Source organism: Lynx canadensis, chromosome A2 (assembly GCF_007474595.2).
Source record: "Lynx canadensis isolate LIC74 chromosome A2, mLynCan4.pri.v2, whole genome shotgun sequence".
Taxonomy (NCBI): Eukaryota; Metazoa; Chordata; class Mammalia; order Carnivora; family Felidae; genus Lynx; species Lynx canadensis.
Genome location: NC_044304.2, coordinates 149,989,876 through 150,003,351, shown reverse-complemented (window position 1 = coordinate 150,003,351; position 13,476 = coordinate 149,989,876). Strand labels below are relative to the sequence as shown.

The window sequence follows — 13,476 nt, the reverse complement described above, 5'->3', positions numbered from 1 at the left end:
TACTCTTGCCTTTAACTTCAAATTGTCCCAAATGTGGCCCTTGGAGCCAATTTTTGTGTCCCAGTAGTCTTCGGGCTATTTCTTCTTTTCTGATTTAAGATGTTCGAAGCTCATTTTGTACTTTATCTGTCCCAAACCTGGAATTGACCATTTTTGCAAACACCCTGGTTATGTGGAATGGTAATTAGAAGGCAAACTCAGGAGGGTAGACGTGCTTATTATTACTAGGTTATTGCTTCTAGGTCCTTTCAGAGGACAGGGACAGAGTTGGGGGTGAGAGGTGGGGAGGGGAGGGTGTTAGGGACAGGAAAACACACACACACACACACACACACACACACACACACACACACACACACATGGTCATATAAATATCTCCAGTTCAAAACCAATAAAATAGCATTCCTCTTTATCTGCCTCCATGTTTTATCTCCCTTCTTCCGTAGGAAGCACCCTGATTTACAAGAACACCAACAGATTTGCTCATTTTTTAAACTCATGAGCTTGTTTCAGAATTATTAAAAAGGGTCTCAGGAACATTTTCATCCTTAACGTCAGTCACCAAATCATCCTGCATCCTTCAGCAGAAGTCACACATAACAGATCAACAGGTCTCTAGACAGCAAACAGAGACAGTACAGACTATATACAAGCCCCGACTCAAATTTGACGATTTAGCAATGGCTGCCGTTTGGTTTCTCCTTAGTACCAACAAAAGACAAAGTTCGGAACAGATGATTGATGGCTTCGATTTTAACTGCGCAAAGACTACTTAAGCTGTTTTCTTTTCGAAATCTATCCTGTTTGATGTGTGGCGCGTATTTCAGAATGATCCAGTGCGGTGGGGGAAGAGAGAGGGAAGATCTACATAACAGTGGTCATAAGCTAATAGGTGGCAGTTGAGTGGCAGATGGGCGTATGAGTGTTCTTGGTACTATTTATTTTTTTAAACAATTTTTTTTGATGTTTATCTATTTTTGAGAGAGACAGACAGAGTGCAAGCGGGGAGGGACAGAGAGAGAAGGAGACACAATCTGCGGGAGGCTCCGGGCTCTGAGCTGTCAGCACAGAGCCTGATGCGGGGCTTGAACCCACGAACCGTGAGATCATGACCTGAGCCGAACTCAGACGCTTAACCGACTGAGACACCCAGGCGCCCTTCTTTGTACTTTTTATACTCTCTGCTTTTATACTCTAAAGCATTCTAGAATAAAAATATTTTTTTTTGTTTTTGTTTATTTCATTTTAGAGAGAGGGAGAGAGGGTGCGAATGAGGAGAGGGACAGAGGGAGAGAGAGAGAGAATCTTAAGTAGGCTCTATACTCAGTGCAGAATCCGGTGTGGTCAACCAACTGAGCCACCCAGGCATCCCTACAATAAAAAGATTTTAAAAAATGTATTCCTGTCAAATCAGAGTAAGTGGAAGCTTAAATGGCCAGCCTTTAACTTAAATAAGCCCTTGACTTAAATAAAAAGCAAGTAAGAGATATGTGGCTGTTTTATGTGTAAAGAGGCAGTGATGGGGACACTCTAGCTTACCTCTAGAAAACTGTCAAAGGAACTTACAGTTTTGGGCAACGTAAGGTCCCAATGTCTTAAAGGCTAGGCTACACAGCCAGATTATCCTCCAATAAGTAAAACATCACCAATTGCGGAAAAAGAATGACTTTCGTTCTGCCCATCATTCGGCCAAATGACTTTGTCATAAGAGGGAGATTCAATGATTAAAATATCCTTACATTTTGGATGTTTCATATTCCTCTTGGAATCGGTGGCTTAAATTCCCTTCACAGTCCAATGTGAAAACCCTCAGGCCACAGCATAACATGGCATCCACCAAAGCCAGACCTGCTGTGAGGCAAGGCACGATTTAATACAACAAGTGCTGTTATAAAAGTCAGCCAAAAACTTGCAAAATCCAATTATGCAAAACAGAAAAACAGGAAACATAATAAGGAACTGCAACCTTGAGGCAATTTTGGTATCTTTCTGAGGGAAAAAGAACATATGAAAGGCTTTCCAATTCCACCCACGTTGTTGCAAATGGCAAGATTTCATTCTTTTTGATCACTGAGTAATATTCCATTATGTATGGACACACACACACACACACACACACACACGCATGAACACCCTTTCTTTATCCATTCATCAGTTGATGGAACTAGAGTGTATTATGCTAAGTGAAAGAAGTTACAAAGACAAACATCGTATGATTTCACTCATACGTAGAATTTGAGACACTCAGCAGATGAACATAGGGGAAGGGAAGGAAAAAATAAAATGAAGACAGAGGGAGGCAAACCACAAGAGACTCTTAAATACACAGAACAAACTGAGGGTTGCTGGAGGGGAGGCGGGTGGGGGGATGGGCATCAAGGAGGGCACTTTTTGGGATGAGCCCTGGGTTCTACTCCTGAAATCATTATCACACTGTATGTTAACTAATTAGAATTTAAATAAATACATTAAGAGGAAAAGAAAGGCTTTCCAGGTAATAGGGAAGCTGAACTTTGAAAAGGCACTCTTGCTTATAAAAGCAAGAGAGTGAATGAAAAATGACACCAGGGATGATGAAACCTCTGTGTAGTAAAAGTGCTTCCCCTAACCGATTCGGTCAAAAGCAGGAAGGGGCTAGGGAAATAAAGAACTACAGCGACATGAGAGAAGGAGCAGGGAATTACCTGACTCTTCTCTCTTTTCTGGGGGTGGCAACATGACCAGGAGGGTTTCTACATTTGGCCACCAAATCGGCCAAGTGCTGCCCACCCGGGACTGGTTTTAACAGGCTCACACGCTGACCACCCCCCCCCCCCCCAACAAAAATCCCCTCTAAAAGCTACAGGGCCTGGGGACGCTTCCCAGACTGGAAGACAAAGAACCACCGCCCTATTGTGCGCATGTGGTAACAGCGTTTCCATCAAGGCGATCAAGCTCCAAGATGGGAAGTAATCTACAAATCGCAGGCAAAAAAAATCTGGAGGAGCTTGAGAGATAAACAGGTCTCATTTGGAAATCTTTCCTGCACATCTCATCAAGGAAAAACACGTGACATGATGCATTTTCATCCGAGGACGCTTTGTCAGTGCTCAAATTAGCATTAGAGGATGTGAAAGCCCCCGTTTTCTGAAGCAGAACTTGTGCTCTTAGAATAAAAGATTCTCGGTGTACTGGGATACAGCACTTGCGGAGGAAAGTTCGTAACTTGAAGCCTGGGAGAAGCCTCCTGCTGTGGCCCTTACCTTTTACCACACTTGCTGCACCCCGGGGGCAGGCAGTCACTCCAACCTGGGCAGAGGAGACGGGTCTAGCTGGCTTCAGGGCAAGTGCATCCCGGCAGCAGGCCGGGCTGCCCTCTCTAACAGCCGAATTTCTAGACAGGCTATCTGCCTTTACTTTCAAAGAAAAAAAAGTCCCCCTTTGTTTGGTCCCAGCTTCAGAGAGAACAGAAGGTTGCCAAGATTAGGATGCAGGTTGGCCTTCAAGATTCGTACATCAAAAATTCTGGATGTGAGCCACGTGAAGAAAACAGCTACATTAGGTGGTCTAAGGACGAAGTGCGGGAGTTGTTAGCAATAATTTTCCCTGTCTTTAAAAAAATGGGGTGCCCGGCTGGCTCCGTCAGTATGGCACGCGACGCTTGATCTCGGTCGGGATTGTGTTTGAGCGCCACGTTGGGTGTAGAGTTTTAAAAACAGAATCTTTACCAAAAAAATAATTTAACATGAGGTTTTCATAAATGTCTCATTTATTTCAGCCAAGATCTCAAAAACAATACACCAAATTACATCAGGAAGTATCAGCAAAAATTATCCCTATCTTAGGAGATCTGCCAGATTCCCAAGTGACTGGTTGTGAGTGTCGCTTTGTGTGCAGAACCACATCATTCTGCCGGGGGCGCTCCCCGGAAGTGAACGAGGACAAGCGAAGGACGAGGGGAGAATCCAACTCTAGGGTCTTCAGCTGCATTAAGATACGGTCACCACTCGGGTTAGGAAATTCAGAAAATCCAGAGATGAAGCTGTTAAAGAATGGTCTGAGGTATAGCCTGGCCATAGGCTTGGAATTCTAGAAAGATCTGATCTCTGAATTCCAAAGAATATTATTTGGTTAAGTAAGTGGACTAAAATGAAGGGCTACAGCAGACACTACCGGTTCGTCAGAAATGTAAAGCATCCGCATGCCATGTCCCGACACATCCCAGATGTGGCCAGCTGGGAGCACACCAGGGTCATCTCTTCTTCCCAGACATCTTTGTTCTAAAAAGTCTCAAAGGAAGGACCAAATGGAGACCAAGCAGTGGCAAGGGTTTTAGAATTAGTTTTCTTCCATTGCCATTTACTCTAAAACGGATACAAATAGACTAACCCACAAACGGAAAATCAGGAAAAACTGATAAACAGCTACAGATTTTTTCCATAACTTTGTCACTGAAATATATGTCCCTTGCCTTAAAATAAGGCAAGAGTTTGAAGAAACCGTGACTTATATACCCATGACATCTAAAAATATGATCTGGAAAACAGTATCATTGAGATTGATCAGCAACCATTTCTGTCCGTGGCCTACCCTAGCTGCTCTATGTCACATACTATAATCTTTTGCTCTCTGCTGATGAACAATAAATGTGTATGGCCAGCCCCAATGTACCATATTTTTCCTGCTCATGGGAATAAAATTACATGCATTATATTTTACCTTCCCCCTGACCCTGATGTTCAATTTATAGGGAATTAGGAGTGTCCATGCAATGAAATAGGTGCAACACTTTGAGAGTTACAGAAGATTTGAGCCAAAGACTAGTTCGGAGGCCTTTACCTAATGTTTATCAGTCACATGGAGATGCTTTGAGGAGATTCATTTTAGGTCACAGACCTTTAGTTTTAAGCAATTTTAAGTAACCAATGATTAAAGTTCAACAAAACAAAAGGAGAACATCAACAGCTATGGCTGTCGACACGTTGCTAATCCCAGCAGCCAAAGGGGAATCGTACCAACTGTCAAAGAAAGGATGTCTCTGGTCTAGAGACAAGGCAAAGTGCCTTACTGTTTGTTGTTGGCTTTCTTGGAGGAATCCATCGGTGATTTCTCCCATTTAATGGGCCTCTGGTTTTAACTAGCAAAGCATTCCTTTTCCTAGAGAAGACTAGTAATAAATACTTAAGTAGAGCATATTATCTAATATACCTTACTATCATCCCAGAAAGTCTCAGTAAATATAAAAGTGAACTACCTATTGGAATAAGTAGTGTCTGTCAATAGTGACTCAATAATGATTTATTAAATGATGAATACCTTAAACTTCACCTCTACTTGTTACTCTCTCATCTTAGACACTCAGGACCTTGATTAAGCCCCACTGGTTACCAATTAGCCCCATGAATGACTAATTCAAACAGGACTAGCAAGAGAGTTCTCATCAGACTTATGACAAAGCACTCAGGCATCCTAAATCTTTTATCTGGGCAATAACATTTACCGAGTTACCTTATAAACTCTATCCCGTTGACTAGTTCTGGAAAAATCAGGGGAAAAAAAAGAGAGGGAGATGAGCACCCAAAAAATACTGCATGCCACTTCCTTTGCAGCTATTCCTAGCAAGTAAATGGGAAAGCTTTCATTTTTCAACGCGTTTTTTCACTTTTCCTTGATCCTCTACTTTCTTAATGGCGGCTTGGATAGCCTCTTGGTCGCCCAGGAACTGGTGAGGCCCAACAGCACGCAGGTTCTCATCCAGTTCCAGGAGAATGGGCACTCCAGTGGGAAGAGTAATGTTGATAATGTCTTCGTCGGAGATACCTGTAGATTGGGAGAGGAAGGGAAAAAGCATTAAAGACAACACAGGAGGTAGTTCTGTTCGGTTGTTTCACTGCACATTTATTGAGTCCCATATTAGTGGCATGTCTGGAACCACTCCAGATACTGTAAGGGATTCTAGCTATAGTTCCTGGAAGTATAAAAACTTCTCAGAAATTTAAAAAAAAGAAAAAAAAAAGCTTAGACAGAGATTCGCAAAATATTAAATTTTAGGATAGTAGATACCCTTCAGGGCAACCTGTTGTTCCTTCATGTTTCCTATCTAAATCTTGTACATGAGCCATCATAGTAGCATAATAGCCAAAAAGTGGATATATCCTAAATGTCCATTAATTGATGAATGGATAAATTAACTATAGTAATTGCGGTATACCCATACAATGGAACATTATTTAGCAATAAAAAAAGAAGTAAGTGCTTAATACACGCTAAACATTGATGGCCCTTGAAAACATTACGCTAATGAAAGAAGCCAGTCATAAAGGACAGCATGTTGTAGGAGTCCATTTATATGGGAAAATCTAGTGTGAGAAAAATAGATTAGTGATTGCCTAGGGCTAGAGAGAATGAGGAAATTGGGAAGTGACAGTTAAGTATAGGGTTACTTTTGGGACTAATGAAAATGTTCCAAAATTGACTGTGGTGATAGATGGGCAATTCTGTACACATACTAAAAGCCACTGCACTGCACATTATGTAAATTATATCTCAAGAAAGACGCTAAAAAATACTAAACAGATCCAGAGAAGTTAAATTAAATTTGTCAAATCACAAGACTGATAAGGCAATCACATTGCACCTGGTTTTCTTACTCCCAAATGCCAGGATTTCAACTCTGGTCATCCGACTTGTTCACGGCTACTTCCAGCGCAGTATAAGGAGAGAAGAGAATGTTTGCAATCATGTTCTGCCCTTTTGAAGGGCTGGGTATTAACTAAACAGTAGCACCTCGTGTTCCTCCGTCTTCAGGGCTGGTAAGGACATGAACAGATTCATCTGATCCCCTTGAAACAGCTAACACACTGGGATCATGATGCGCCAGGTTTAGGGGTTGTCGTCTGGGACCTTAGAAATGAGTTCTAGGTCTTTGGCAAGGGGCTGGAGAGCACATGGGACTCTCCTGTTTGGCCAAGGTCCCAGATCTAACCAGATCTTGACAGGTCCTCTCTTCAACAGCACCACACTCGAGCTCATGTCTATGGCTCAGATAACATCCCACTTTTGTGTGGGACCAAATCAAAGAGCCAACTAAACAAAGGCCACGGGAACTATCATATTTCACATACAAAGGAAGGAGAGCTCAACAAAAATAGAGACATTTCCAATAAACACCAAGTTGACATTCCACTTTAATGACTACTCAAATCATTCACACAGCAGACTAATTACTTACAAATATTTAAAATGCTTAGACTGGTTAATAATCAGTCAATGAGACTTAACAGACTGAAATTTTAAAATAGCAAATTAGGAAAAACCACAGTGAAGCTATTACTCATTACTCGATTTTGGCATAAGCCATTCTTCATCCTGAGAAAGTTAAGCCAGCAGAACTCCTAAGGCTAGAATAATGCATCTGCACTGAATTAAGCCAAACTGAATCAATACTGTATTATGCAATACTGTATTATAAATTCACTAACTGGAACATCATATGAAAGTTAAAATGAGTGAACAAACAGCACATCCCCTGTCTGATAACTGGCTTAGATTTTTGTTACTGTTTTTTTGGCTCCAAGAACGTTTGAAGGGAAATATCAGAGTTCTCACCCTGCAACTGCCCTTCTCCGTCACCGCTCCCTCCACTGCCACCCCTTCTTCAGCCCCCAACCATTGTCTTTAATTCTTGAATCTTCACGTAGGAGCATCTAGGAGTTAACTGTGGTCAATCCACATGGTTGGGCTATTTCGAGTAAGAAATAATGAAAGTTTATGGTAAGTCAAAGGGGGTAACTCAATGCCAGTATGGGTAGAAATTCAAACAACTTCATTTTCTGCATACAGGAATAGCTCTAGAAAGTCAAATCTGCACCTGTGAGCCCTCTCCACCAAGTCATTATAGCAGGAACAGGAGCCACAGCCAGTTATTGGGATCACTGTACATTATTTTATTTATTTTTTAAATGTTTATTTATTTTTGAGAGAGAGACAGAATGGGAGCGGAGGAGGGGCAGAGAGGGAGACACAGAATCAGAAGCAGCCTCCAGGCCCTGAGCTGTCAGCACAGAGCCCGAGGCAGGGCTCGAACCCACGAACTGTGAGATCATGACCTGAAGCTGAAGTCGGACGCTTAACTGACCGAGCCACCCAGGTGCCCCGAGATCACTGTACATTATTAAGTATATTAATACTTATGTTAATATGTATACACATTAATTAAGTATATTAAGATACACTTACAGCATTCACACTTGGCCTTCTATTAGAGGTGGCTGTGCAAATGCTCGCTTCGCCAACCAGGATTATAAACGCCTTGAGAAGAGGGACCATGTCTCATCCATCCCTGTGTCACACATGCTCTCAGACCAGTGCCTTACCCACTGCGAGAACTCAGTAATATTTGTTCAACTGTAAAGAACCTTCTATTATATGCATTGGCTGCCAGGATCCAGAAACTGTTCAGCTGTATGATCCACTTTTACAACTGTATATATTGTATGAATCTACTTCTTATATACAAATACAAGCGATAAGGAACAGAACATTAGCTACAAACTCTAACTTATAAAGTCCATACGTGAAAGCACTCCGAAGACTTTGCCAGAGTTCCAGTATCGGCCGAATTTCAGAAAGAGATCAAAATGGGGACATAGCTCCTCAAAAGCCAGGATTTTGCGTGTCCAATTCCAGGGGCTATATCCTGCGCCAAGAACAGCACCTGATTTGACAGGCCCTCAGCACACAGCTGAAATGAATAAACCTGAACTCTCTGGGCTTTCCAGTTTAATCTATTCTTTTACTCTTGAAACCTTGATTAAAGACTGTGTTTCCTTTATAACCTTACCAAAGAGAGAGAGAGAGAGAGAGAGAGAGAGAGAGAGAGAAGGCACTTAGGCTTGAATACAAGGTATTTAGTGCTAATAAACAATTCAAATTAAATTTGTCTATATATTTTCTTTGATTTCCTCCAAAGGTTTGCTCATCTCGGGCAACAGAAGAAAAGATGGCCAGGGAGACAGATTTGTCACAGGATGAAAGCAAACCCCAAATCCATAGTGTATACTTTTGGAAACTAGGAAAAGAGGGAAACCACTTCGACCAATTCATTTGGCCGTGAGGTGCACCCACGCCCCACTTACCTTTCCCAGTCAAGGAGGTCACAATTCAAACCCCGCTGATGGGCGGTCTGTGGTGAGAGGCCTGTATTCTATTGCAAAAATGAGAGCTGACACAAGATGTTCTCAATTTCATAGATGATCTATCTTTAATTAGAAATCTTTAAAGTTTGGATGCTACTATTTACAACTTATGCTGGGGAGCAAGTGCAAAGGGGTTATTTGAATATTGCAACACGATGATAGGATAACAGCCTCTAATTTGGAATAAGGCAAAGAGAAGAATCCACATTGAATTTTAAAGTTAAGATAGCCTGCAACTTTTAAAAGTAAAAGTTTTCCTACATCAATTAAACTTTGAATAAGAGAAAGCCTGACCATACCACCAGACAAGCATTTGCTTTACAGGAGAGAGGTCTGAATTTGCAGCTTCTGAAAATATCACGCTAAAATGCCAAAGGTGAAGCACTCGTCAGCCCCGCCGCCACAGCTGGCCCCGGCTGACCTGCCCTCCCCGGCTCTCTAATTTTGCCTCAAGGCTTCCTTGCCTTGCTATGTGTGCAGCTGCACCCAATTCTTCAGGGACCAAGCCTGTCGTTCATGAGTCTCCTGCATGCCACTCTGATTCCAAACTTGAAACTGCCTAGTCCTGTGCTTGAACCCAGACTAAACAATCCACTTCCGCTGGCAAGACGCAGACTACATCCAACGCTTCAGTTCAGTCCCTGGATTTTCCTTCAGTGTGGGCCAGCAGCAAACAAACAGGAAGTGACTATGCCAACCACAGAGAAAGAAACAAACGCCTGTCTGGAGCGCTACAAAACAAGATGCTTTTAGATACTAAGCCTGTGTTAGGAGCTTTCGCGGTGGTGCTCTGTGACAAGTGTGTCTGAACCAGTCAGCGCAGGGCCCTGCTTTTGCCCGGACTTATTAGCACAGCACAGGCAATCCTCTACGCTGCTAGAAACAGGTAAAGCAGTTCCTTAGGTAGGAATTTTCTTACTATATCGTATCTCATAGGTCTGTCTGCAGTCCTTCTTCTGAAAGTGTCAAGGACTACTTTCCAGTTAAAAGTAATGCAACCTCCCAATTACCTACAATTTAAAAGCAGAGATGTTAAATAAGTAATCGACATGGTAGAAGCTGTCCTGATCAGGCAAGAAGCGTATCCTAGGCCCTGACATGGGTTCCTGTGTTTGCAATTCTTGTACAAGAGTACTGCCTAGTTCCAAATCAGTAACACTTGCCTTGCTGTTCTTTTCATGCTCTTGCATTGACCTACTCCTTGCCTGGGTGGTTGTGAGAAGAAAAAAAGGACATATAGAAGACCCAAGGACGACTAGAGAATTCAGTGTCAAGTGAGCAGAAATAGTTCTGGGGCAGAAAAACCTTTCCTAGACAAGTTCACAACCTCAAAGGACAAAGCTTCTTGGTCCAACAGCTTCTAGATAACTTGCAAAGACCGGCTGTGCCAGCGATTCCCTGTGATGTCCATGGTTTGGGTGCTGCGTAAAGTCAGCACTACTTGCTCCCAGTCTTGAGAGAGCATACCGGGGCCCTCCGGGTTAGTTTGCAAAGGCACAATTAGGCGTATGTAGCAACCTTCATTTAATTAATTCTACTAGTTGACAAACTAATCGAGTCTTTATCTTAGGCAACAAAAGCCATGGTCCCCATTAGGGAAATGGTCATTTCACTGGATAAAAGCTAGACTTTTTACACAGAACTATAATTCACATGCAGTAAAATTTACTGGTTTTAGTGTACAGAATAGCTCTAATGAACCCCCCAAAATTTCCTTATGCCCCCCTGCATCCTACCTTTTCTTTCACTGATCTGTTTTCTGACCCGATAGTGTTGCCTTTTCCTGACAGGCATATAAATGGGAGTCATACAGTGCATAGTTTGCTTGTTTTTTGCTAAAAAAAAAACAAAAAACAAAAAAACCCAAAACTCAAACAAACAAACAAAACAAAACTCAAAGTTCTTTTCTCACTGTTCTGGGGATATCAAAGTCTGAGGTCACTTTCCTTGGCTTGTACATGGTTGTCATCTCCCTGTACCTTCACATGGTCTTCTCTCTGTGTGTGTCTGTGTCCTGATCTCTTATGAGGATGCCAATGACGTTGGATTAGGGCCACCCTAATGGCCCAATTTTACTTTAATTACTTCTTTATTTTTTTTAATTTTTTTTTTAACGTTTATTTATTTTTGAGACAGAGAGAGACAGATCATGAACGGGGGAGAGTCAGAGAGAGGGAGACACAGAATCTGAAACAGGCCCCAGGCTCCGAGCTGTCAGCACAGAGCCTGACGCGGGGCTCGAACTCACGGACCGCGAGATCATGACCTGAGCCGAAGCTGGCCGCTCAACCGACTGAGCCACCCAGGCGCCCCTTTAATTACTTCTTTAAAGACTCTCTATCTAAATACGGTCACATTCTGAACTACTGAAGGCTAAGACTTCAACAGGAATGTACAATACTCAGCTTTTTGAGCCCAGGTCTTTCACTTAGCATAATGCCGTTGAGGTTCAGCCACGATGTTGAGGGTATCAGTAGTCTGTTCCTTTTCATTAGAGCAGTTTCTTTAAGCAAAACAGCTGAGTGATCAATGATTGGTCAAATGAAATAAAAAGTATGACCCAGATACACTAAACAGCAGTGTAAAACACGGGACTGAACCTCAGTTTTCCAGTGGGTTCACAGCCTGGCTCTAGTTCCTATATTAAATAGGATATGTATGTAAATGCCTAGAGCTGCACTTAGCATGCGCTCAAAAAAAAAAAAAAAAAAAAGGTCACCTTGTACATCTGTACTAGGGAACACCATTCACAAACCACAATATTAGGGTAACAGCAATAATAATTTGAGACTCAGTTAGCTGCATCAAATTAACTTTTAATGGTTAACCTGCCAAGGATACTCTTGACTCAGCTTCTTAAAACATAGTATTCCAAACAAAAAATAGATCAAGGGAAGGGCTACTTTTCAGAAAACATTTAAAACAAAAAAGCCCAGGTGGTAATCATGTGTGGAGACTCAGTGAACTGGGTTTGGGTGGAGTTCACGACTCCAACTAATTATCATGATCATGGCTAAGTCATCTGAGGTCTGTCTGGCTTTCATTTCCCCTCAACAGCACCTGTCTTCTTTTTCACAAATGGAAGAAGTGTCAGTCAGGACTGGACTGCCTATAGGATAAAGTCATAGCACCAAATAGTTGACAAACAAAATAACGTCTTAAGAACCAACAGTCTCCATTGCTGAGGTGTATACAAGGTAGAGTAGATGTGTAACACTAGTATACTTTTAAGTAGAGAGATCATAAGGCACTTGGAGATTTCAGGGTAGACTAATATTCTAATTAGTTTTTTTACTGGGACATCATTCTTCCTACCCCAAAGTTATAGTCTTTAAACAATAAAGTATTTTTGTGATACGAGAGTATGCTGTCGTTGATTCTATCAGCTACCATACTCCTCCCCAGCAGAAGGTAACATGCTTTAAGTTTGTCAGGCAGTTTAAGGATAATACAGGGAAAAATTGCCCAGTTCCTTGAAAGATCCTGGTAATAGGAGAGAATTTTATATAAACATATCTAGAAAGCATGACTAGGAATCAGATGAACCTACAACCACAAACATTTTTACTTTTGTTTAGCAACTTTTGTGTTTACAGGAAATATGGAATCTGGTCACACCTATTTCAGGGATTCATTCTTAATACTAGTAAAGGCTAACACCTTTATGGTAAGGTGACCACATAATTTATCATTCAAGCAGGGCACTTATGAAAGTGAAAGGAGATGCTATTAATAATTGCACTGGAACAACAGGTATTAACCAGAAAATGGGGGTGATACAGTCATGTAACTTTACAGTAAGAATAAACTGGCAATTAAAATGGTAAATTTTATGATATTTTTTAACACAATGAACATATACACACACACAAATAAATTGGCCAGTGGTCCTTCCTATATAAATACCTGTATTTCCCCCTAAAGTAAGTAAGATTCACTTAATTTCTGGAATCTTAAAAAGTTAGCATCCAGGGGCCCCTGGGTAGCTCAGTCAGTTAAGCATCTGACTTCGGCTCAGGTCATGATCTTGCGGTCCGTGAGTTCGAGCCCCACATCGGGCTCTGTGCTGACAGCTCAGGGCCTGAAGCGTGCTTTGGATTCTGTGTCTCCCTCTCTCTCTCCCCCTCCTCCACTCACACTCTGTCTCTGTCTCTCAAAAATGAATAAATGTCAAAAAAAAAATTTTTTTTAAGTTAGCATCCAAATTCAAAGGAATATTTTCTTTTAGGCTGAGAATTTATCAAATACCACATAAAGCCCTATAACTTGAGTTCCTGAAAGTCAGATGTGTGAGGTAAGA

At 41.7% G+C, this 13,476-nt stretch overlaps 1 protein-coding gene across 2 annotated transcripts in view; it reads right to left on the bottom strand.

Annotated features, from left to right (window-relative positions):
* Positions 1–3,730: 3,730 nt before the first annotated feature.
* The window catches only part of BPGM (bisphosphoglycerate mutase), a 28,096-nt gene continuing 18,350 nt past the window's right edge, over positions 3,731–13,476 (bottom strand). For both annotated transcript variants that reach the window (XM_030308475.1, XM_030308477.1), the window contains exon 3: positions 3,731–5,799. In XM_030308475.1, coding sequence (XP_030164335.1) covers positions 5,618–5,799 — 182 coding nt within the window. In that variant the 3' untranslated portion in view covers positions 3,731–5,617. The remainder of the gene's footprint in view (positions 5,800–13,476) is intronic.